Consider the following 27,274-nt stretch of genomic DNA (forward strand, 5'->3'; position numbering starts at 1 on the left):
AGTGACTCGGGTAATCTAATTTAGGCCTAACTAATTGAAATTAAGTTTGCAATTCTGGCACTTATTAAATGTGTGAGCTGTCGTATACTTGGTAGAAACAGTAATAATACTCAATAGTGATATAGTCCAATATACATTGTAGTGTGACGAAAACTAGGGTAATGAAGTAGCTTGCATTATTCTACTACTATCTTAGACTAACTCGCCGACAGTTATGTCAGTATCCATTGCTGGAAGTAGGGTACTATAGTCCAGTTATCTCGTGCACAGATTAGTACAATTAACTAGAATAGTTTTGACGTAAAACGATGCCTATACGAAACACTTACCCAAAAATAGTAATAGCCCGCCCTAATAACTGGCGCATTATACTTCCTCTATAGGAGGGAGCTGGTTTGATTTACTCTCAGATATCATGAGGCTATGGGGTGAACACATTATCATAGCGCGAACCTTATGTAGAACTAGCAAGAAGTATGTGGCTCTTGCCACGTTTAAGCCGTTAGGTTTGAGTTAGAAAGGATATTAAACTCAGACCGTGGATAATTGAATAACTCGAAAAGTACTATCATAACTTTGTAGTTTGCTGTATTTGTTTAATTATGTAAACTTAGTAACAACATAAACGGTGTTCCAGCGTCAGTTAATTGATGATTGATATAATTGATCCCACAATGTGAAGTCGAAGAAAGGCCTTGAAGAAAGTGTCACATCTGTCCCCATAGTGTCACAGGTACGTTTATTTGGTGTCGTTGACTTGAGGATGCCTGGAGGAAATCCTTACAAGAAGAAGTTTCCAGTCGTTTTTAGGTAGGTATATATTTCCTAATAAACTGACCATGGAAAGCCAAAAAGACCAAGGGGTAGATTTAATGGAATTTTAGAGGTTAGGGATTTGCTAAAAAATAATCGGTAAAAAGGACGATAAAAAGTTAAAATAATTAAATTAAGAAAATCTAAGTAAATGGGGGAAAAATAAGGTTTAGGTTTAAACATAGGTAATTTTCTATAAACGTAGGAATCAATAAGATTCCTAAAATTGAAACAGTAAAGCTAGGTAAAAGAAAACAAATGATGTCTCCGGTCTAGGCAGGAAGAACGTTCGGAAATGGAGGGTTTGCGCGTTTGACGCAAAACTCCATAAGAATTATTCGGATGCATAGATCGTAATAACATTTCGAAAGTTTAGAGGGGTGTTTTAGACGTGAATTTTGTAAATGAATGTAATGTACTGTTCTGTTCAAGTAATGTATATGTGTTTAACCGGGTAAGGCTAAGGTATGGACCTGTGTAAAATCGCAGTAAATGCGTTTAGGTTCAGCGCCAAGGCTTGCCCAAGGTAAATTTAAAACTGAATGACCCTTTTTAAATTCGCGGGATAGCGTGTGGGTCGGTATAAGGTTCTAATGAAGGTTTTAAAGGAAACACGGGGTCCTGCAATATAGCGAGTAGCTTAAGCAATGTACCGGTTTCCAGATTTTCGTGTTGTTTTGTAAAAACCTGTGTAAATCGCAAGAGAGCGTGTAGGTTTAGGGCAAAGGCTTGCCCCAGGAACATTTAAAACTGAATGGCCAATGTTAATTCGCGAATTGCGTGTGGGTCGGTATTAGGTTTTAAATAAATGGTTTAAAATGAAACAATATAATAATAATAATAATAATGAATATTTATATTGCGCGCATTCCATCCAAACGGTATTCTCATGGCGCAGGTTTATAATAGGATTCAAACATATGAAATTTTAATTTTGATTTGAAAGTTTCCAAACATTGCGAAGTTTTGAGATTTACGGGTAAAGAGTTCCATAGTTTTGGCACACTGTGGGAAAATCGTCGAAACCCAAAGGATTTAAATCTATAACTTGGTACTGTTAGAAGGTGATGATTTTTTGACCTTGGGGTGCGTTTGGGGATATATTCAGATAGCATTGAACTAAGATATTCTGGGGCTGTTCCATTTAAACATTTATGGGCCATACACAGGAGTTTGAAATCGATTCTGTGGGTGATTGGTAGCCAGTGCAGTTCTTTTAAAACAGGTGTAATGTGACAGTTTCTGTCAGATCTGCAGACGATCCTGGATGCAGTGTTTTGCACAATTTGAAGTTTGTTTATCAGGTTCGGATTTATAGCATAGAGTAAACTGTTACAGTAGTCGAGTCGTGAGGAAACTAATGATCTGACTAAAGTATGCGCAGCATCCTTTGTAATAAGATGTCGAATTTGTCGGATAGACCGGAGATGGAAGTAGGAGACTTTACACAAATGATTGACATGGTTTTCCATACTAAGCTCAGAATCAAGATGGACACCAAGATCCTTAACCAAGTTAACAATATTTATTTGAGAGTCAGCGATGTGGATGGTAGATGCAGATTTATTAGAAAGTTGTTGTTTGGTACCAATAACCATGACCTCTGTTTTATCATCATTGAGTTTGGGCATATTATTGGTCATCCATGATTTGATATCTTTTGTACATAATGCGATTCTATTAAATGAATCCTGATGATCTGTGGAATTCCAGCTGTCAACAATTTGTGTATCATCAGCATAAGAGTGGTACATAAGCTGGTGCGTTTTAAGTGTATTGGCGACACTGACTGTGTAAAGTACAAATAACACTGGTCCCAACACAGAACCTTGGGGAACTCCATTCGAAAGATTAACAGAATCTGAGTCGGTGTTTGTAATCTGTACCGACTGACTACGGCTGAGAAGGTAAGATTCAAACCATGCAAGGACACCGTCTGTAATGCCAAACTCTACGTGAAGTTTCTTTAGGAGCACCAATGGATCAATCGTGTCGAAAGCGGCTGAAAGATCCAACATTACTAAGGAACAGCAGTTACCTCTGTCAACAATATGTCTGACATCATCCACGACCTTGAGAAGAGCTGTCTCGGTTGCATGGCCTTGTCTGTAAGCTGACTGATACTGATCTAACAGTGAGTGCCGAATCAAATGATCGTTCAACCGAATGTTTGCAGCTTTTTCCAATATCTTTGAAATGAATGGCAAATTGGATACAGGACGATAGTTTTTGAATATTTCCTTATCCATCGAAGGTTTCTTAAGTAGGTGTTTAACCAATGCATGTTTTTTGAAGGCTGTTATTTATTATCAAAGTTATTGTAGGAAGAAGCACGTCTGCAAGTTGAATCACTAGAGGTGTGGGAATGGGATCTGATGAACAAGTGGTTGGCTTAGATGAACGGATTATCTTTAAGACATCATCTTCAGAAAACAACTGAAATTTCTCGAGTGCGCCACCAGAAAATTCAACTGTTGAATCAATTGAGGTTGAATTGTCAGAAGATTCAAAAAGCAAGGTTCTGATTCTATTGATCTTGTCAACAAAGTAACGATTGAACTCGTCTGCTAGTTTCTTGGAATTATCAGAAGAAGGCAGTTTCGTTTCAGATTTCTTACCCAGGAGAGAATGCATGAATGTGTGTATCCTGCGTGCATCTTGACCACAGTACTCGAGCTTAGCTAAACAGTAGTTACTTTTAGCTTTTCGGATAACGTTGGCTAAGTGAGAGTTCTGAGAGCAATACAGTTGTCTGTGGATCTCCAATTTAGATTTACGCCATTTTCTCTCTGCTCGGCGCCGAGAACGTTTTGCTTCTGGAACATTTGAGTCATACCATGGTGTATTAGGCCTGACAGTTACAGTTCTGTTTCTTGGAGGCGCATGTGAGTCTAGAAGGTCAGACAGAGTCTTGTTGTACAAAGTGGCAAGATCATTCACAGATTGGGGTGGATATTGAAGAAGAGTTGAATTTAGCAAGTCAGATCTGAATTTACTATAATCAATAACTTTAAGATTCCTACACACAAGATGTTTTTGTTCCTTCCCTGGTTTCTGAATCTTACATTCAGTAAGGATCAGGTAATGATCAGAGATTTGTTTATCTTCTACCATGACACTCTGAATGTTTTCCTAGTCTTCATGGTGATGATTAAGTCAATAGTATTACCAGACCTGTGAGTTGGTTGTTGAACATGTTGCCGCAAAGAATGAGAGTCAACAATGGAAATAAACTGTTTCACATCGGATCTATCAGATTTATTCCAGTGAATATTAAAATCTCCCAAAAACATTGTATCCAATATGTGATACTGTTCAAAAAGTTTTGTAATATCTCCCAAAAACGATGGATATGAAAATGTATTCTTTGTCGAGGGTGAAGGCCTGTAAATACAAACAAGGTTGAATGATTTGTTCTGGGTGCTCACTGTCAGACTGAGATCCTCGACCGAGGGCAGATCAATTGACGATGCGTTGAGTTTTACTGGAACTACGGATTTATAGATTACTGCAAGACCCCCTACTCTAGATGTAAGCCGAGGTTGATGGACGAAAGTGTAAGAGGGGGTGTTATCTGAGCAATTATTGCTTCGTCACCAGTAGGTTTAAACCATGATTCTGTGACGACTAATACATCTAGGTCATAATCAATTACTAAGTCATATATTTTAACACTCTTATTACGAGCCGACTGTGCATTCAAGAGACCAATTTTCAATGATGATGATATTTTTGTTTTCTTCCTGGCTTTCTTTGCTTTCTTTGTGAGACCAGAAGAACACCCACGCCGTGTTTTAGATTGAACATTTTTAAGAATATGTAGTGTTGCATCTTGTAAAAATTTAAACTGGTTAACAGATAAAGTGTTAAGTTGTTGTTTTGAAATGAGTTCCTCTCTAGATATCTTAATCACATGTGAGTTATACTTAACTGGATTAAAAGTGAGCATGTTAAAACAATAGGAAAGAAACCCAAGTCTAATAAAATGGCTGTTTCTATGCTTCATTGATTACTCTATAACACTTCAAATGTATTCCAATTTTCAGAAAATAGTAAATACTGCAAGAGATAATCCAATAATGACAATGATTCCTTCACAAATGTGTTCCATGTAACCTTATACACACATATTTCCACTTTTCACATGCATAAACTAAATTTAGTAGCCAAAAATACACAAAACTTGGAGAGCTAAACTAAACAGGAGCAGCCACTACAGCGCATCACTTATGTTGCGCATCAATATAGCGGTCAGCTTAGATTATGCAATGGTTTAAACTGTTTCTGGATTTTTCGTGTTGTGTTGTTAAAAATGTAAGCAGGAGATAATAAGTTCAAAGTATGTGTTAAAAGCGGGAAAACATACCATGGTAAAATGGGTAATTTAAATTTGGATTCGAATGTGCGGTTAGCTGTCGAATAAATTTTGAATTCTCGGAAATGCCATGCGTAGTGTATACGTAAAACCATACTTAATGACAACGAAAATGTCCGGAATTTATTAATAAATTGTCAAATGTTATGTGTGTTGAAAGTAGGGAATATAATAACCTACGGTTGTGTTATATTGACTATTAGAGCCAGGAGTAGCGAACAATTTGGTCTTGAGATTCCACAACGTGAAGGGGGGTTGGATGGCCGAATGGTTAGCATGCACGCGCTGTATCATACGGCCTGTCATTGAGTCAACTGTCGTGGATTCGAATCCCCGGTTGTACGTGACAAAGAGTAGTGTCGCCTGTCCAACCTCGTGGGTTTTCTCCGGGTCCTCCGGTTTCCTCCCACTACTAAAGACCTCTACGCGCAAGCGAATTATTGAAATAAAAAAAATTAACCCATATGTTAGTCCCGAAATGACCTAGTTTATGTCGAGCGGACGTTAAACCCCATTTCTCTCTCTCTCCACAACGTGAAGTCGGAGAAACGCCTAGGCGAAAGTATCACGTCTACCCCGTAGAGCTACAGTCGCACATGACAGGATTTTTCTTTCGTGATCGCCAAAGTCGTCGTGTAATGTGCTCACTCCACTTATGTTGCGGCGATATTTGTCGCCAAACTCGTCGCTTAAGTTGTTGCATAGTGTGAGTCAGGCTTTAGACCAGGGGTTCATCGATTGTTAATTAGTTTTCACCCTGTTAACGTTTTCACCAGTCTTCCAGTCTCCTAGTTACCGGCGTCAATATGGATCTAGTGTTGTCCCCGGGGAAACCAGCAGAAACTCATATCGAGCGCGTCGAATATTACTCAATAATCCCCAGATAACTCCAAACTGGAATACTGGGAACTGCAAACCTTATTTCGACGTACCGCTCTTGCCATTTGGCGGTTAGTAGCAGGCACCCTGAAATGCCTAACTGACCTTCTCGGTAGTTTAGGATCTACTACAAGGATGACGAGTGGCATGTTCACGAAGACTTAGTTCCACAAACGTTTCTGCTAGGTTCTAGTCTACGACTTTCCAGTATCGTACACCGACGAGTGCTTCGGGGATATCAATTCTGATTTTGGAGAAATAAGACAATGGAAAGTCACCCCACACTCTACCCAAAGGTCTAGAGGCTACACACGAATTAGAGAGCTAAAGATGACAATACCCAAAACCAAAATGATTCAACAACTATTAATCTTGAAAGCAGACTACGGGTATCCAAGATTCAGAATAACAGTCCAGTGTCAACCTTCTCTTTACTTGTGAGAAGGTAGATCTGCGGTGTACCGCTACGGCAGTCTCGTTGTCCTTAAAGATAAAAAGAAAAGACGTGTCAACATCACCATTAGTTACTTGCACGACCCTTTTCCATGAATGAATGCCCAGCACCCCCCCCCCCCCCAAAAGACCAACAACACACAAAAAATATCAAGCAAAGACATTGACTGCGATATCACTTAGGTGGAAGTGGACATTGAATACCAATATTTACAACCCACCGATCACTTAGGACTTTTACAAACCCCCAAGGACACCCACATCTTCATTAACAGACATATCACATATTAAGGGACTTTTTACAGAAATCTTTGATAAACCCTAAATTGTTCAGGACGGCGGGCCTGACAAGGACAGCTGTCTAGTTGTTTGGATGGGAGGTCCCGTGTACACATTGGCATGAACGTAAAAGAACCCTTGACAGTTGGAATTAGATATAAGAGTATAGTAGCGTCGCTGTCCGGGCAAAATTTCCCTCATATAGAACACTCTATGGCGTAAGTCCGTCTTCATTAACCGATTTAATCCAGAACAGTAGGATGTTAAACCCCATTTCATTTCAAAATTGCCCATATTAATCTAAAAGATTACATTATGAAACAATATGTATTTCGATAACATCATATATACATGCCTGCTTGTCCAGTCCACATCCACTATCCACTCAGTGACTATCTGAGCTTTTAATTCAACTTGTCTGATATTACATTATTAGGTTCTATATAACCGCGAGACTGAAATCATTGTGCACAGAGCGGGTACAGGATTTCCCACAAGTGGGGCTTGGGGCATACTTATTTAATCTAACAACATCGGATAACGCACATGTGAGTATATGTGTATCAGGTTTTCACGACCACATAAACGCACCACTTCTCTTAAACACCAACAATGACCAACTTGCAGACATTGATCAGTAGAACGCGGGGAACTGGATGGATGTTGGAACATATGGGTAAACAATATCTTCTAGATATAGGGTGGGGCCATTTTTGACACAGTTTGAAATGTTAAAGAGAGCACTTTAAATTCGATCCGTTCCTGAATTCTAAGACAATGTAGAGAGTTAAGAGCTGCAGATATGCGAGAACGCCGTTTAGTCGTCGTGATGATTCTGGCACAGCGGTTCTGAATATGTTGAAGACGATATAGCTGTTCTTTCGAAGTTCCTGCTAACAGACTATTTCCGTAATCAAGTCTTGACATGATCACATAGCGTACAAGGCAGCTGACGATGAGATGGGTGTCATCAGCATAGCATTTGTGGGTAATCAGATGTCGGTTCAACAGCTCCACTAGGGTTTTAGTGTAGAGACAAAACAATATCAGTCCAAGGATGGATCCTTGAGACACACCACGTTAGAGTCACTGGGGTTGAGACGGCTTTTCCGGTTACTAGAGCTTGTGACCTTCCAGACAAATATGAGGAGCACCAATTTAGGGCAACTGTACAGATTCCATAATCAAACTCAAGACGACGTAGAAGCTTCTTATGGTCAATCGTGTCAAAGGCAGCTGATAATCCAGTAGCACCAACATTGGGAGCAGTTTCTGTGTTGTGTGCTACTAGATACGCAGACGGGAGTTTATCCCATAGGTTGTCTCGTTCTACGAAGTGACAAGTTGCAATTTGACAACCTTTTCAAGGATCTTGGAGAAAAAGGGCAAATTTGAAAGTGGTCGGCAGTTTTTTTTAGAACTTCCGCCTACGTATGTCTAGAACTGTGTGGCGTAAGCCAGCGCATGAGTGATATTTTTCAAACGCTAGCACGATATACAATAATGTGCCAGGACTATAAATTTATGCGCCACATCTTAATTATTATCATACTATATGGCTTATATCCATCTTCATTATCCCGGTTGTAGAAAGGTAAGACGTTAAACCCAATTTTATATCATTTCCTCTGATGAATAATTACCTGGATCCCCTTGGAGTGCCAATGCATCAGTGGACGGTTACTTCGCATAAAGTCGTTTTTAGTGACCGTAACGGTCTAACATCTAGAGACGCCTACTTCTTGCGAAATTGAGTGTTACAGTAAGAAGCGGCATCCGCATATTCCATCACACCCAGCTCTTCTTGTGTGAATAGCCTTTTCGGGTACAACAATCTGGGGACATGGGCTGCGCCATACTTTGCAACGAATGGTGGCATTGATGATGAAATTTTTTTCCCCCTTATCAGACCATTTACCTTCTCTTCATCATAGTCATAGGGATGGGATTGGTTTAATCGACTAAGTTTCGCATTATGATATATTGGTAAGTGAACACATTTCAAATTCTAGGTGACAACCAAATCAATTCTACTAAATTTGTGAATACTGTTTAAGTACAAATTTTCGAAACAAAGTCTTTTACCACCATGAATTGGCTTGTTATAAAAACAGACCTTCATCGAAGAAAGCCGACGGATTTCACCCTATGCCGTTTTGCTAATTTTTACTTAAAAAAAAAAAAGAAAAAAAAAGAAAGCTGATATGCCAATACGAATAAACCCAGTGGACATCATGTTGGTGTTTAAAAACAAAAATAAAGGGAGACAATTAATTCTATTGTGATTTTTTTTATTTGTGTTGGTTTAGTCAGTGGAATGTTAATAGTTAACCATGCCCACGAAAATGAGAAAAAAAAATAACAATTTTAATACAAATTCAGTTAAACCCACTGATCGTCAATTTGATAAATTTTTAATTCCTTGCACATGTTATCTCTAAAGGGAATATCAGTTCAAAAATGGTTCAAAACCATTCAGTACTTACAAAGATATTATGAAATGAATTTTGCAACATTCAGCATCCCCTTTGCTAATGAGGTAATCAAGTCGACCTCACCTATAAATCCTGGATAATTTATTAATGGGCTTGGGTTTTTTTTATTACAAATGAATGTATGCCGAGAGATATGCTTCATATTTTGGTTTTGTTTTCTGAATCAAATGTTAATTAATCAATATGAGTACATTTAAGCAGGAATATAAGCCATGAAGCATTACAAATTATTGTCCAAATATACAAATGGCGATCATCGGCTTTAACTAGAACCATGAAATAGTTATATATGGATAAATGTACAATTCACACAAACTGTAGTCCAAATTGAGACAGTTTTACTTTGATTGATTGAAAGCCGTTTGGTTTCAGTCACTATATACCCTCCCCACTCACTATTGTAATGTCCTATAGTTTCTATACCATGTATATACCAATAGTAATCTATTCTTATACCTCATTAATATTCATTAGTTCCACCAATTCCTTATATGTAAGTGTGTTACTATTTAGGAGCCTACATCAATAGAGCTTAGTAGAGTTATAACAGCAGTTGTGCCCTTGTCTTATTAATATAGAAGCAATTACAACTATAAAACTTACCCTGTTTGTTGATACATGAATAAATACATTGACTAGATTATTATATATAAATATATTTCATTAATGTAAAACAGATTTCATCATAACACAGAAATAATTCAAACTTTAACAAATGGGTCCTCATGGTTAGTGTCCCAACACATAACCAATTCAATCAAACTTCAACAAGTCAAAAACATGATTAGCACTTTAAAAATACAGTTAAGATAACAATATGAATAACATTTTACATAAGGAATTAAAAGTTAATGTGAAATTATGTCTATTCTGTCTTAAGATAACAATATGAATAACATTTTACATAATGAACTAAAAGTTAATGTGAAATTATGTCTATTCTGCATATTCTGTCTCATGCATGACACTCTACACTACAAAATTAACAAACAACAACATATAGTATATAGATCTTAAAAAAATTGCATAATTGTGTAAACATTTACATAATCATTAAAATTAAACAAAATGTATCATGGTGAAACAGGATCGATTTATTTCCTTAAGCCTTTGATTATCATTTAACAGATTGCTGAATCTCTTGCAAAATACAAAATTTTGAAAATTAAATCTCTTAAAGGAGTATCAGTCCAAAAATTGTTCAATTCCATTCAGTATAATTTGAAAACATCTGTTGCAGATGATATAAACAAGCCATCACCAACCCAAAATTACAGGTAAAATCGTTGGTTGGGCTTCTTGTTGAATATAAACAAGGAGATTGTTTTTGTTTTCTTAATAAATGTTAAATTTGAATTTGAGTAAATTTTGATAAATGTTTATACAATTTTATTATCACTATTAATTAACTAGCTCATTATTAAAAATTTAAATCAATTTGGGTACATTTTAGCTTGGATTAAGCTATGAAAAATTAGATATTATCATAAATATGCCAATAATGCCCAGCATGACTATTTAAAACACTGATACGTCCATAGGCATACGAGTTGGGGGGAAGGGGACAAATTTTTTTTTTTCGGGTGATGCAGTGGCCAAATGATGAAAAAAGGAAACAGGAAATACCCATGATACAGAACGTTTGACTTTTACAAAACCTTATGTGGGACGAGATATAATACCCAGTTCAGTGGATATAAAAGTAAAAATATAAAAATTACAACTATTCCATCCTGTAAAATGAACTGGCTGAAATCTGGGATGTTTACTGACCATTGGGTGGGGTGATGCAATTCCCAACTGGAGATCAGAGTTTCAGAAAATCACACAATTCTGATTTTGATTCAGGGTGTCTAGTTCTCAGACTCAAACTGCAGTTCCAGAAAATTCGCTATGCTAGGCACTACTTGCCATTATTTTTTGAGATTTTTCATTGTTTCGACTGGTGCGAAATTTGATTATGAACTACATGCAATTCGCATTTTGCTCTTATCTGGTCCGATGATGTTTGACTTGACCCATCAACATAAATCCCACCTCACAGCTAGATTACTATTTCTATTATTGTGGTATTACATCAACATGTTTTAGTTTCACTACTATGGTGTGGACGTATACGATAATTATTAATTAGGCGTGATGATAAATAATACACTATGAGATCAGTCAATGTAAACATTTTGGTTCTTAGTGAATTTCACAGACTGTTGATTGGGTGCTATCTGGAAAAGTTCATTTTTTGGGCACTGCCGCCGTTTTTTTCGAGCAAGAATGATACAGCACCACACCCACCCCACCTCTCCTCTACGCCTATGGATATGTCTATTACAACAAACATCCATTCATAGAATTTAACACGTTTGCTTACATATAATAGTTAGTGACTGTGTACAAAAACTGACAAAGACTAAAACCAGATTATCTACTTTTTACCATAAAAAATTTCTAGGATTATTTTATTGCTCTACAAGAATATAATATATACAACCACCAAACCTGCGATAGGTTTTACACTCGTTAAAATAGATGAAGACCAGGGATCTGATATCACTCATATTTACTGGCCCAAGGGTAGAAATAGATGATTCATATGAAATTTGCCATGATATTCAGCCTGATAAAATATACACTTCTCGCAGCAGGACGGCATTTGTATTACTTATATTAAAGTGACCTGGAAATGATTGAAATAATTAAAATAGCTATATATAATGTGTTAACTTGCTTTGTGAAGTGTATATCTGTCTATAATTAACATTATAGGTTTGCAGATCGAGTCAAACATTAAAATTTTACTTTCCTGCACCAACAGGGCCAAAGATGACTGCCATAACAGAATTGTGTTAAGCAGGGCTGGACGGAGTCAAAATTTTGTCATATCTAGTTAATAACTAGTTAAAATTAACTAGTTAAAATTAATGAGTTAACTAGTCAAAATTACAACAGAACAAAAACAAATAGCAATATCTAGATTAAAGATATTCATGTTCATATAACCTTCTACACGTTTATCCAGCGTAACAATACAGAATTTTCCAATATTTTTAATCATCTTTACTATTTTCATGCAAAAAACTGACTGCAGATGCCATTTCATTACAAAAAGCCATTTGTCTCTGTTCATATACGTGTCCATAAGTTGAAAATAATCGCACTGAACTCACAAAGAGCTAGATTTCCTTATTAAAATAACTAGTTAATTTAAATAGTTAATTTTTTTTTTTAACTATTTAACTCTGTCCAGCCTTGGTGTTAAGGCCCACTTTTATACCCTGGAGGTTAGAATACAAATTAAGAGTAGGTCAGAGGAAAGTTCCTTCATAGCACACTGCATGTCATATGGCTGTATTTATTGGCCCAGTGAGAATATAAAAGTTGTGGTGGTATATAACTAGAATCAAAACAGGTTGTCTCAGTCTTTATTATTATATTGTAGAATGGTTCTTGGTTCTTGCAGTCTTTCTGCAATTTGTTTATTAAATTTATCTCTTAATCTTCCAAATTCCATGATATCTTTAGGTTTTTCTCTAAACCAGAATTTATTAAATTCTTGAAACAAATAACCTGAAAAATATGAAGATAGCGAGCTAGTTAGCCCATTTAATAAGGTTGGTGGTCGTTAAGCTAACTTGACTCACTGTCGCCTGAACACAAAGACATAGAGGATATTTGTCGTTCTAGAGTGAATAAAATATTTTATTTCATCGAGAAGCAAGAAAACTTATATTTTCACAAATGCGTAGCATGAGTGAAAATATAAACGTTTTCTTGCTTAGAGATGAAATAAAATATGTTATTCGCGACAAAACGACAAATGTTCTATTTATTTTATGATTTTACAATCATTTTAGGTAAAAACAACATGGACTACTTTAGCCAGTGGAATAACACTTTTATTTCACTAATAAAACGCGATATTCCACTACTGATCATAAAATAATGAGCAAATAATCCTTTTAAAAAACACTAGCTCGCTAGCTTCGTGACGTGTTTTTCTTAATTGGTTTATCTTGGCCTTGTTAATGGGTTAGCTTCAAATTGCCAGCTTCAGCTATCCAAGAGCATGCACATTTCATTACTTCAAAAAGTCACTGGCTCTAATTAGGAGTCTTTACCAGTACGGGGGGGGGGGGGCCTGAGGGCAGGTGACTCTACTATTCATCACGTACATGCTTGGGATCAAAACCATGTCACTTGACTCGATGAGATGGGTTAGACCACTCGACTCACCCCCACTACTCAAGTTAAATAAATAACTTACAATAAACATCATGTAAATCTTGTATAGTGACAGGTGCTTGTTTTAAATTATAGAAATGTGTTCGTAATTTACCCCCTTTCAACAGGGTATATATCATACTGGTTAAATTAATACCAACTATAGCATATGAATACCTACAATATAAAATATACTATAAATATATGAATACCTACAATATACTATTAATATATGAATACCTACAATATAAAATATACTACAATATAATATTAATATACAGTAATGGGACATAATTATGTTTGAGGAAATGAAATGGGTTTATGTCAACTTGAATAGAACTGCTTTCTGATGAGATAATGATCGGCCAACAACTATATAGGCAATACAATACTACCTGGGCACTCAGACAGTGTTATTATATGCATTTTATTACATATGTTTACATTCATTATGAGGCGGAAATGTGGATGGCACCCTAGATTTGGAGCAGCACATCAGTCTATTCATATTTTGAATCCAACAGTTCACCAATGTCTACACAGGACCAACTTTCTCAGCCAACTCTGGGGCAAACCAGCGACCTCCTGATTAGTGAATCAGTGTCTTACTTACTGAGCCACTAGAGGGTTCACAAGTTAAAATGTGATTTTTCGTACAATCAAGGGCCATAATCCAGGAAGTTACGGTCCCATACATGCCAATATCGAAAGGAACTGAGATCTTTTGGAGACAAACCTATATTTAAAGTTTTATCAATATCGGATAAGAATTTTGACTTGTAGAGTGTCCGCAAACAATTTGTGGATGGACAGATGTACGGACAAGGGTGACGACAATATACATCCAGAATAAAATAAAAGTTTATATTTTTACCCATATTGTGGATGATGGGATTGAGATAAAACATTTCTCGCTTCTTTTGTATAATTTTCACTAAAATATCTACAAAAAAATGAAATAAAAAAATAAAAACCTTAACAATAATAATATATAAATCTATTAGCGAAACTGAGACAAATTATAGTAAATGGATTTCCTAAGTGGGGAATGAAAAAAAATGGAATGGGGTGTTATAAGCTAATGAAGAAAATTTTGCCCTGACAGCGGCACCACAACCTACTTGATTTCCAACTGTCAGTGGGTAATGTGCCACCCTACATTTCTGTACAACACAAATTACTGGACCCTTTACCTTTGTCAGGTCCTCTGTCCTGCATGACAGGAATGGAACAAGAGTTAAGTATCAGTTAATCTAGATCAGAGATGGCCAACCTCCAGTCCATGCAATAAACATGGTACACTGGATGATTAGAGGTGGCGAATCACATCCCTGTGATAATAATAAAGTATGGCAGTATAAGCCTACTCATTATTTTTACGTGCACACCAAAGTGTACACAGGACCTCAGTTTTTTTTGTTCCATCTAAACGACTAGACAGCTGTCTTTGTCCGGCCCTCCATCCTGCACCACTGACAAGGGGGAACCATGGTGGAAAATCACGATTAACTTCCTCGGCCAACACCAGAAGCGAACCCGTGACCGAAACAGTACTTGAATAAAATCAATTTTTGTTTATTATGACTTACAAAAGCTGGTTAAATCCTAACATGCCCATTCCTCGGAAATCTGTTTTTGGATCTTCTCCTTGGAAACCAATATCTGTCCACTGTCGGCTTATTCTGGATTCTAACTTTGTGTCTGGCATCAATAAATTCCATAACTACAAGAAGAAAAGTAATTTTAGTTTTGTAGAAATTACAGAAACATCCTCATTGATCATATTGTGATTATATTTCCGTTATTTCAATTCTAATGTTTAAAAATCTAATTACAAGTTATTTGGTTTTCATGGAAATGAAATGAGGTTTAACATCCTATAATTCTGCACCGTCTGGGCTAATGAAGAAGGACATACGCCTTGAAATTCCAACTGTCAAGGGATCTTTTACGTGCCCACCATGGTGTACACTGGACATTGGTTTTCTTATCTCACCCAAATGACCAGTCTATTTGTACTGCATCACTGACTATGGAAACCCATGCTGGAAACTTCCGGGAACTTGCTCAGACAACACAAGGATCAAGTTGTTTGCCTTACTTGTCTACTCTTCAGTTTTCCGTTCCATCTGAGTACCCACCACTGACAATGGGGAATCTGGTTGGAAAAGAACTTGGCACTTCCATGTATTGACAACTGCCGTGGATGCATAAAAAACATGTTGCACAATTGTTTTTTAATAAATTACCTGTAAGAGTTTATTTTCATGATGTATATTATCACTTGAATAGGGTGTGGTTCTCATCAATTCAACTTCATTCTTTAATTTTTTATAACCAACAACTTGTGATAAACAACAACTAAAACTTGATGAAAATCTATTTAAAAAAAGACAAACAAATAAATACTAAATACATGAGGCCCATAGACATTAAGTGAGCCAGTGGATCTTGGGTATTTTTACCTAGTCATCATTGAAATCCAACAAGCCAACAGTGAGGGTGATCTACACTGCCAACATCACCAAATAAATAGATGACACATATTTATTAATTGCACATTTATCTTTTCCAGGATCCTTAGTCTAAGGATAAAATGTTCACAATCAAACTCAGTTGGGTTTTAAAAATTTTTTAAAGTACCTGATAGTGAAACTATACTCTAAGTTTCATCACTCTCCATCAGTTAGAATCAAAGTTATCTTGTCCCAAAGCATTGACCAATGAAATTGCTTAGCTCATAACTTTAATGGGGAATATCAATCATTGAACTCGGTCAAGACATTCACCTATACCTCAACAGAGGCACTACAGCCTATTCTTATATCAAAATCAAACTGTCAAGGGTTATATAATGTACATGCCAATGCTATTAGGGGCACTGTGCCAGTACAGCAGCACAACGGCCTACTCTTATTTCAAATTCGAACTGACAATGGATCTTTTACGTGCACGCCAATGTGGACATGGGACCTCAGCATTTTGTACCATTCCAACAATGATACACGTTGCCAGCTCCCCTGACACGTACCACTGACAAAAGGGAACTAGGCTGGAAAATCCTGATGAACTAACTCAGCCAATGCTGGGATGGAACACGGGACCAACCTATTACTTACTGAGCCACTACCACTCCTTTCAGGCTACACTGTTTATCATCACATCCGAATAACCAGATTCTGTTCCTTGCCAGGTCTTCCACTGAAAAGCGGGAAATCATCCTGGGAAAACTGGGGTTGAGACCCGAGACTTCCAGAGAGAGAGAAATGGGGTTTAATGTCCATTCGACACATGCTTTATTTCAATTATTCACTTGCACATAGGAGTCTTTAGCAGTGGGAGGAAACCACGCCTTGTCATGTACATGCAGGGAATCGAAGCCATGCCACTTGACTCAATGACAGACCAGTTTAGTTAGTGAGCCAGTGCCCTTACTGATCCACCATGGCTCCAATCATTACATGAAAAAACACCATGAAACTCACCGTGAATGAACTTCAGGCACAATATCTTTTATTTTCATTATTTCTTTTGTAGCTTCTGCCACTTCAACATCGACATTTTCAGGTACAATCAATTGTTTTACAAAGGGTTGATGAGATAACTTCAGGGATTTTTCTTAAAATAAAACAGGGAGAGAATTACTAGAGAGAGAGAGAAATGGGGTTTAACGTCCACGCGACACAAACTAGGTCATTTCGGGACTAACATATGGTTTAATTTTATTTCAATAATTCGCTTGCGCATAGGGGTCTTTAGCAGTGGGAGGAAACCAGAGGACCCGGAGAAAACCCACAAGGTTGGACAGGCGCCCCTACTCCTTGTCACGTACAACCGGGGATTCGAAACCACGCCAGTCGACTCAATGACAGACTTTATGATACAGCGCGCGCACGCTAACCATTCAGCCATCCAACCCCCCCGAGAGAATTACTAGTCTGATCCTTTATTCCATCTTTATAATTATTACCTCCCTTGAATAATTAATGTAAGCTATTAGACATTTTACTTCTACACTGGGAATTAAGCTAAAGAATAGAGAAGAAAAAATGGGGTTTAACATCTACTCAACACAAACTTGGGTACAAATCTGATTAAAACACAGATATTATTTGTTAGTTTTTTATAGTTCAAAATTTTGTTTTACTTGTCTTTACTACACTAGGACGTGGAAGAGTCATTATATAACCATCCTTCTCGATGATGTGAGGGACTAGCCAATGAAACAGTCTGTTACGGCAAGTTTTTGGAGTGAGGTGCACGCAACTGTGGGTAACCCACTAGAAACATCAACGCTGATTGGTTAATCAAATGTCTGAAATCATAGGGTCAAAAGCCACTCGTATGACCTCTACAACCTGTCAGATCTTCATGTAGTGTAAACCATCGAAAGTATAAAAAAGGAAACGAAATATAGATCTGTATTTTAATCAGATTAACTAGGGTACATTATTTTGGGACTATTATATAGCACAATTTCCATCTCTATAATTTACTTGCGCGAAGGGACATTAGGAGTAGGAGGCAACTAGAGGAGCTGGAAAAAATCCATGAGGTTGGACAGGTGACCCGACTCCTTGTTATGTACAAGCTTGGAATTGTCAATAAATTAGTTACCTATTCTTTTGGTTCTTTGTGATCCATGATTCTCTTCATAGGTTATTCGTAATAATTCACACTTTCCTGTTACTCGTCTTAGAATCCACTTCAACATCGGTCTTAATATGGAGAAGAATATCGAGCTCCATAAATTCGACCATAATTCTGACCACATTGGATTAACAGGTAAAGACAATTTATTGTACAATCTGAAAATAAATTACATTAAACAGGTAACATTTCTATGTTTAGCCTTAGAAAAGATGGTACAAAACAGCTACTCAGCAAAGGGAAATGGAATGGGGTTTAACATCCTACTTTTCTGCACTGACTGGGCTAATGAAGATGGGCATACACCATCCAGTGTGCTAAGTATGAGAGAAATCTATTTATGTGCACACTAAAGTCCAAGGGAACTTTCTGGTCTAACACAAGGAGGAATCCCAAGACGTCCTGGTTAGGTCACCAGAATCTTACTCAATGAGCCACCATGGCTCCCTACCCATCAAAACATACAACATACAGTAGGCCTACACAAATATTAAAGACAGACTGACAAAATCTATTAAAGTCTCTGTGCATCATTTGCATTTTTCTGAAAATATCAAATTTTTCACAACTTTAAACATGAATTATGCAAGAGGTAAATCTGCCTATTGCAGGTCTTTCTTTGGGTCTGAAATGCTATATAAACTATTAATCAGACCATAATCAACTCTTGATTTTCATTGGATTTGAATCTGATCTGCTGTTCAAAGCCTGTTGATAATTAGGCCTAACCACAAAAATGGATAAGCAAGACTTTATCAATTATCGTGACAGCTGTAACAATGACAATTGAGAATTGGAGGCTACAGTGATATTAAAATAAGGTTTTCTCGGATTAAAGTGAAGCAATTTGACTGGAATTTTCAGCATATTCCCTTTACATTATCTAGTTTCAATACCATATCTTTAATCCATACTAAAATCTACTCAAATATTGCTTTTAGTTTACTTTAAAATTTAACTTAAAGATAGACGTTTGCAAGGGATACCTGTCTTGTTATGTGTTTCTAGGGGATTATTATTTGAAGGACTGCTTCCTTCTTGCGCCACAAGATCTGATCTTGTCTCCAATGTAACAAAGATTCATTTACACATATTTATGTAGGCCTACCGTACTCTACTTACCGTATGCTATTTTAGTAAAGATTTTATTTGTTTCCGTCTTGGAAGTATGTTTATTAACGCATGTAATGTCTCAAAAAAATAAATAAATACTAATAGGCACTATCCTATGGTTATTTTATTATATCTAACCTAATCTAATGACAAAGTACGGTGGTACCAGCCGGAGTACCAGGTACTAGGTAGTTTAAATTTTTCACTTGTGAGCGAGATTCGCCACAAACAACATATATTGGTCCGTTTGATATGAAAACCTTTGCCCAGTAACAGGCTTGTGAACTTTCCACTGATACTGATAATCACTCAGATCATTTCAATTCCACTCTGGCAGTAGCCTAGAGATTTAATTGTTTGTAAGGTTGTTCAGGAAATTGAATAAATCACAATTATCAATTGTTGTCACTATGACTAAAATATAGTAGTTTTAGGTCAGTTAAAATCGTGATATATAGGCTATTGCCTGAAAGAACTATGTATCTCCAAAACCTCGTCTTACTATAGTTTCCTCATCTTAATTTCATGAAGTCTCAGTAACGTAGTCCGTAGTGTTTACATTTACAATAACAAAAAATATACATTATTAATATTATATAGAGCTAAGCCTAGAAAATCTAGACCAAAAGAAACATAAAAAATTAATGTTAGTGTGTGTATGTAGCCCGCAAACTCATTGCCAATTGGCAGTAGTTAACTGCGTAATTGTGGTGACATATTATGCTATGATATGGATGTTTTGCAACCTCAAAATAATGAATGAGCAATGACTCCCAATAAGAGCAATACACGCCATACCAGTAAGGAAGTGACTCGATAATGTTGCCTAGAGAAACGACCAATAGAAATATTTGTTTCATTACCCATTCAGGCATTAGATTAGTATACAGAGCTAGTTTTCTTTGATATAGTTTCGTATTGCATATTCCTAGCAATACCCCAAATACGTAATTATTAGAGAGTTTGCATACATATTAGATGAATCGTTGTGGAAAATATTATTTTTGTTTGCTTTAGATTTTGCAGAATTGTTTCTGAATTGTAGAGCTAACAGTTTTCAATAGATTGACAAGTCAGTGAAGGATGCAAGCATGGCGCGGGTGTCAGAGAATTACTCGAAAGACAAAGTGATAGATATTTTACGTTTTCTTATAGTTTTACATACATTACACCCTAATACATCAAATATACATGCAGTAGAAAGCCACGGCCAAGGTAGGATATTATTTTCTTCCTCATAACGTAACGGTATATTCCATAAAATGTTAGTGAATAACGGACCTGTTGTGTTTACAATCAGGAAATATTGTGACGTTCTACACCAAAAATATTTGTTGATTGCGGGTCTGTGACAGCTTTATCTGAGAAGTTCTTGCTAATTACCACAATAGTTTATCTCTGAAAACAAATTTCAGACATTAAGTTTGTTTTTTATTTAGTGAGTTGTCAACGCGAACGCTGCAATAACTGCACACACACTTCCCTATTTGAAGGGGAAATCTCAGGCCATACTATCGCGTGAATTTGCCCCAATTTTATCAGAAGTGTAGGTCAAATATATGTAGCAGTAATAATAAGCTTTCTTATTCAGTCTTTGCCCAGTAGATATTCATATTATTCATGTACATTATATCTTTACTTGCACCTAAATGTCGCAATAAAATTTATATTATGATTAAACGTTTTGATAAAGATGATATAATTAAATAACAAGTGACAGCCATAGGTCTGTTTTTATCATGGCACATGCAACATGTGGAGCATAGTGTGTTCTATCTATAGACCTATATATAGTTTATGTTATGTTACAAATAAACAGTTTCTAAGCAAAATCTGATCAATAGACACTATATATATTAAATGATCTATTCATTTCAATTAGATTTGATACTGATGAGTGTTTTATGGTTTAAGTTGTTAGTCTGGCACTAGGAATAGTTATTACAAATTACAATATAAAACACATAAATGGGTAATTAAACACTGACATCAACCACATCAGACATTTTTTTGATTTAAAGAGTCATTTTTAGAGTTAATCGCCAGTCAGTCGAGATAAAGATTTATTCTGATCATGCGAGGAATGCAAGACGAATCTCGATCCCAATCCACATTTTAAGTTGTTGTATGATGACTTTTCCATAAGGATATTTTAAATTCTTCCTTTTGCTCAGATATTATTCCAGGGAAAAAAGGTATATGATGACTAAATTCTGAAACCACTTAGCAGTAAGGAAATGTACCCCCCCTTAATTAAAAAAATGATAGGTACCGGTACGTGATGACTAAATCCTGAAACCAGTTAGCAACGAGGAAATGTACCCCCCTAAATTACATGTAATTGATCTGTATTTTCTTCCAACCTCCATGTACTTGTACACCAATTTATTTTTTGTACCATTTCTCCCTTTAATTATTTCTAAGAAATTATGTATGTATATTAAGGAAAAATTACAGTAAGCTTTTAGGAAAAAAGGTATATTTTGGAAGAATATATACATGTCCTTGCTGTTTCACCTATTTGTTTTTTGTACCTTAATTACTCAACCTTATTTTTAAGAAATACACAATGTTTAGGAAGAAAATGAACAAAAGTTATATTGAGCGTTCAGGAAAAAGGTATATTTTTGATGAATATACATATGCGCATTTTCCACTACGGCTAAGCAGAGATAAGCAATTTGATTAGTTGAGACTTTGGAACACGATAACTTCGGTTGTAATTGGGGGAGAGCGATGAAACTCTTTGAGTATAGATTCATTATATCAATACATTGACTACTGTTGGCTTGTTTTACTCAAGTAAACCAGCAAACAATTTCTTATCAATGAAAATGTTCAAACGAGGTCATTTTCTAAATTTGACATTTTTAAAAGAATTAACAGTACCGATACTTAAAATCAAATAATTTGGTATTACTGACAGTGATGCAATTTGTTGCTAAGGAAAATTATATCGTTTCCCTGGCTTTAATCAATGGATCATGTCAACAAGTGTCACGCTTGAGATATCAATCATTGTGAAGAATTGTATTGATAAATAGTTTTCTACTCCCTTGGTTCAGTCTATCAAATGACAAAAGACAAAAGAAAAAAACAAATTGTAAAAGTATCATAAGAGACACATGTAACTAGTATTGCAATATAGACTGTAGGAAATTAAATGGGGTTAACGTCCTACTTTTCTGCGCTGACTAGGGTAATGGAAACTGGCATACGCCATGCGGTGTGGTATGTGAGAAATTTTGTCCAGACAGGGGCACGACGGCCTATTCTTATTTTGAATTCCATCTGTCAATGTTTTTTTTTTACTACAAATCCGTGTGTACTCTGGGCCTGCAGGGGACTATGAGATGCGTTTTCCTGTCAGTCCATCCATCTGTCCTTCACGCGTTTTGAAACATAATAATAACTCTACTTCTGATTAAGGTAGAATGTTCAAACATCGTGTAGATGTTCCTTGACATTACGTGAATGTCATAACTAAGTTTGATGATAACAATATACACGTTATCAGGCCCTACATCCTGCACCACTGACAAGGGAAATCATGGCGAAAAATCTTGACAAACTTTCTCAGCCAACAGCAGGATCGAACACCTGACTAACGACCTACTCACTGACCCACTGCGGCTTCCAAGTAAGAGTGTGAAACTTGGTCACACTTTGTATATAGTTTCATTACATCAATAATAAGCTTTTTCTGCTCAGTGATTTGAATACTTGATGCTTCATAAAAGTAATTAATGAGTGTCATCTATTTATTATGGGATTGAGACAGAGGAACATCAGCCTCACTGTTGACATGTTTATCTTAGTTTAATCAAAATTAGGTGACTGACTTTATTTTATAGCGTTGGAAAATGGCCTTTATCTACAGATTGACACCAGGTTTTTTTTAAAAAAACAGATTAGTTCCAAAACCTAATTTTTTGATACTTATTTCAATGATTATTTATATGGAGAAAAATGATTTTCGATGATCAACACATTCAGTAGTACATGTATAAAAAAATGTTTGAATTTCTTTTACTCTCTCATAATAAGTTGACAATAATTGCTTGTGGACACTATGGAAGCTGTAGTTATTTTGCAGTTGCAAGACTGAACATACAGTGTAAGGCACCTGTCACATTGTTAGACACAAATTATCACACAAGTTGATAATTTGTGTCTGAAAATGTCTGTGACAGGTGCCTTATGTCCAGTCTTTTCCAGTTAACATAATGATTAAGATCATGAGAGGAAGATGCCTATTTATTTAATTTTGAAAAATCATATGGAAGTTATTGATGAGTTAATTCTACATAGACTAAGCAATTTTCAGAACACACTAAATCAGCTTCGAATTGAGCTATACAGTTCATGCTTTTAGTTGTTTGTTTCGTGACCGATTTAACTGATGAGTATGTTCTGTAATAAGCAGCTGATTCTCATTTTAATTGACTGGGAGTAATGAAACTTGAGGACAGTGCACAAAGACGTTTTTTTTTTCATTCCTGCCTTGAAAAGACAACAATTTTAGACAGATATATTTTTCATTCTGACCTTGAATATACAACAATTTTAGAATTTTAGATCCATTCACTTGAGTGATTTGATATTTGTTGTTTATTTCTTGCAATAGCTATGTAGATTTATCTTGTCTGTTTGGTTTTGTGTGTAGTGCGGTTCTCCTCCACTTTTTAATAACAGTCTATATTGTACAGGTCTGCAATACTGCTTATTACTAAGCGATGTGTCGACTAGGATTCACTCGTCATTATCAAACAATGATAAAATATAACGAAACAATATATACATCAGGCTGACCAGTAAGAATAAGATTGTTAAAATACAAATGTACATATTCACTCTCTTTCGTATTTCGTATATTGTTGTTTTTGTCCGATTAATATTTAACACTGTTTATTATCTATTACAGCTTTCATACAAACAGACAAACATTTAACGTATATAGTAGGAGATTATAATAATGGTGGTATACCTTTAGAAGTAAGTACATCTTTTTTAAATGCCCCATATTAAAGGAAATGAAATGGGCTTTAGCGTCCTACTTTTCTGCTCTGACTGGACTAATCCAGTGTGCAATCAGGGAAATTTTGTTCGAACAGAGGCACTAAGGCCTATGCTTGTATTGAATTCCAACTTTCGAAGGGCTTTTTACATGGGTACCAATGTGTTCACAGGACCTTGGGTTTTTGTCCCATCTGAACGATTGTACATTGTCCCTTGCCAGGACATCCATTTTGCAACACTGACAAGGAGTGGAACCACATCGGAAAAGTACCGATGAACTTTTTTGGCCAACGCAGGGGTCGAACACAGGACCTCCAGGTTAGCTAGCCAATGTCTTACTCACCGAGCCACCGTGGCCCCCCCCCCCCAATAAAAGGGCGTATAGCTCCATTCCTTGGAACTGTTATATGTTTTTATACATCCACATTGATTGTGAATCGAAATTAAATTTGAGAAAGGAATTCAAAACCATTTGAATAACATAAACTTTTATGGGATTGAAGGCCTAATAGACTTGTTTAATGACCTCATACATCATCAAAGTTAAGACATCTTCGTTTTTCAGATGACCAGAAACATTTTTTAGGTTTAAAAACAATATTAACAGGCCAGTACCTGCAAAGTTGTCAAAAATCATAAAACGAAAACCACCATGTCCCGTCTCTGGCTAAACGCACATTCTGAATTCTCTTGAAATAGAGAGAGGACAGTACAAGAATATGACTCCACATCCGTGGCTTTTCCCTCAACAGCAAGTTAAAAAAGAGTGGCATTATCTCATTGAGTGCAAACACTATTAGGAACTCTGCAAGACACTTGTTTATGGAACATTTGAGGACCTAAACTACCCATTTTGTTTTGAAAATATGTTTAACCCGCCATTTGCACTGGCAAACACAGTGTGCAGCTTTGTACAGCATGCTTTTAAAAGAAGGGTTGTGGCACCCTCTTCTACATAAACATAAAAACAACAATAAATATGTATTCATAATTCATATCTTTTGTTGACATTTTACATACTTTCTTAATGTAGCCTAAATGTATATATATCATCCACTTATATCATCCACTTTTTAAGTATCTTTCATCCCTATTATAATGTCATAATGTATGATTTACATGCTGTCTGAATTTGAATAGGATGTTTTATGTAATGAAATATCTATTAAAATCACAGGTTACTGTGACTTTTCTTGTGCTTCAAATTTCATTTGTCGAGTTATGTTCTCTAAGGAAGTAAATTGTTAGATGCTTCAAAGATGTTTTTTTTGTGATACTGATGACTTTGTTCGTGTAACTACTTTGATTGTGATCCTATACAGTAGCGGATTATCAGTGAGGCTGATGAGGCTACAGCCTCAGGCCCAAAGATTTTGTAAAAAAATTTTTTTTAGTCTTGTCTGATACAATTAAAAACGCATAGACAATGAATGTTAGGGGGTGGGGTTTAGGCCCAACGGGAATCAACATAGGCCCTGACCCGAAATTAATTCGGCCCACGCCATTTTAAATAGGCCCTATTTAAAAACTAAATAGGCCCTCCAGCAACTGCCACCTCAGGCCTTGGTGGAGCTTAATCCGCCACTGATCCTATATTGTCATCACATCTGTCTGACTGTACAGTATGCTGTGAGGCAACTTTTATACAGTCAGGGCTAACCCTGCCGTTCATGCGCTATAATCGAATTTCAACTTGGTTCTTTAACATGCACACCAATATGTACACAGGACTTTGAATTGTCGTCCTGCTGAGCCACTGTTATTATTGAAATAAAATGTAATTATTGCGTTGATCCCAAAATGACCTAGTTTGTGTTGAGTGGATATTCAACCCCATTTCTCTGTCTCCCTTTTCACTGAGCCACTGTTATTAACATGCACACCAATATGTACACATGACCTTAAATTGTCATCTCACTGCTGTGCCCCATTGAAGAAATACGATCACACAGGCTTCGAAAAACTTAAACATATTTTACACTAGACTTCATTGTATTATTTTCTCACGACTTGCATACAATATATATTGTATTATTATTAGTTAGGTATAAAAGATCTATTTTAGAACTACATGTATATTGTGTGTATATCTTTTATATTTATACCTAACTGATAATAATGAAATAAATAGTGTACATGTATTTTGCCAAAAAAAGTGGAAAACTTCCAATAATATGAAATAATAAAATACTGCTGGACTGTGCTGTCAATGGCTGAAGGGTCATGCTGTCAGTGACTGAAGAGAAATGAAATGAAATGGGGTTTAATGTCTTACTGTTCTGCTCCAGACTGGGCTAATGAAGACGGGCATACGCCATACAGTGTGCTATGATGGAAATTTTGCCCGGGCAGCGCCACTAATCTATGGTCTACTTTTATATCGAATTTCAACTATCAAGGGATCTTTTACGTGCACGTCAATGTGTACACCGGACCTCAGTTTTTTTGCCCATCTGAACGACTAGACAGCTGTCCTGCACCACTGACAAGGGGAAACCATGTCGGAAAATCCTGATGAACTTTCTTGGCTATGTTGTCAATAACTGAAAGATCATGTTTTCAATGACTGAAGGACCATGTTACTGACTGAAAGACCATGTTGTCAATGACTGAAAGACAATGTTGTCAATGACTGAAGGACCATGCTATGATAGTCAATGACTGAAGGACCAAGTTGTCAATGATCGAAGGACCATTTTGATATTTGATTACAGTATCGTTCAATATATACATTTTTCAATTTGTTAATATATGTTGTCATTGACTGAAGGACCATGTTTTAACGTGTGTAGATTTGTCATACATTGTCTAGTATTTAATTTTACAAAGTTACATCGTCAGATTTTTGAACAAAAGTCAGAGATACTTGTCTCTGACACTTATTGACTGTCAGCCCTGAAGATGAGGGAAGTATTATGTTGACGAGACTTCAAACTGCAATCAATATCAGACACTTTTTTACCAGCTTGCAGGAAAACAA

At 36.2% G+C, this 27,274-nt stretch overlaps 2 protein-coding genes across 6 annotated transcripts in view; one reads left to right on the plus strand and one right to left on the minus strand.

Annotated features, from left to right (window-relative positions):
• Positions 1–9,073: 9,073 nt before the first annotated feature.
• Positions 9,074–20,096, minus strand: LOC126831120 (ELMO domain-containing protein 2). 3 transcript variants are annotated; one of them, XM_050561759.2, is made up of 8 exons: positions 20,074–20,096; positions 18,130–18,320; positions 16,998–17,130; positions 15,762–15,891; positions 15,102–15,235; positions 14,387–14,455; positions 13,556–13,689; positions 9,074–12,858 (listed from the first exon to the last, which is right to left on the minus strand). In XM_050561759.2, exons 2-8 carry the CDS (start codon positions 18,284–18,286, stop codon positions 12,707–12,709), a joined length of 909 nt encoding a protein of 302 aa, XP_050417716.1. In that variant the 5' UTR covers positions 18,287–18,320; positions 20,074–20,096; the 3' UTR covers positions 9,074–12,706. The 3 variants fall into 3 exon arrangements, with proteins under 3 accessions (XP_050417716.1, XP_050417715.1, XP_050417714.1); XM_050561758.2 differs by lacking the exon at positions 20,074–20,096 and adding an exon at positions 19,778–20,063; XM_050561757.2 differs by lacking the exon at positions 20,074–20,096 and adding an exon at positions 19,285–20,063.
• Positions 20,097–20,286: 190 nt separating this feature from the next.
• LOC126831119 (transmembrane protein 131) overlaps positions 20,287–27,274 on the plus strand; it is a 77,569-nt gene continuing 70,581 nt past the window's right edge. Inside the window, exons 1-2 of one of the 3 annotated variants that reach the window (XM_050561755.2) lie at positions 20,287–20,490; positions 24,200–24,270. In XM_050561755.2, coding sequence (XP_050417712.1) covers positions 20,367–20,490; positions 24,200–24,270 — 195 coding nt within the window. In that variant the 5' untranslated portion in view covers positions 20,287–20,366. The remainder of the gene's footprint in view (positions 20,491–24,199; positions 24,271–27,274) is intronic. The other 2 variants (XM_050561754.2, XM_050561753.2) reach the window with 2 other exon arrangements.

The sequence above is a fragment of the Patella vulgata genome, chromosome 8 (genome assembly GCF_932274485.2).
Source record: "Patella vulgata chromosome 8, xgPatVulg1.2, whole genome shotgun sequence".
Lineage (NCBI taxonomy): Eukaryota > Metazoa > Mollusca > Gastropoda > Patellidae > Patella > Patella vulgata.

Coding starts and splice junctions, on each gene's coding strand:
- LOC126831120 (XM_050561759.2), bottom strand. CDS start 18,286: ATGTGGTCAGAATTATGGTCGAATTTATGGAGCTCGATATTCTTCTCC. Junction 17,131..18,129: donor ACAAAGAACCAAAAGAATAG/GTAACTAATTTA, acceptor TTTTATTTTAAG/AAAAATCCCTGAAGTTATCT. Junction 12,859..13,555: donor AGATTTACATGATGTTTATT/GTAAGTTATTTA, acceptor CATATTTTTCAG/GTTATTTGTTTCAAGAATTT.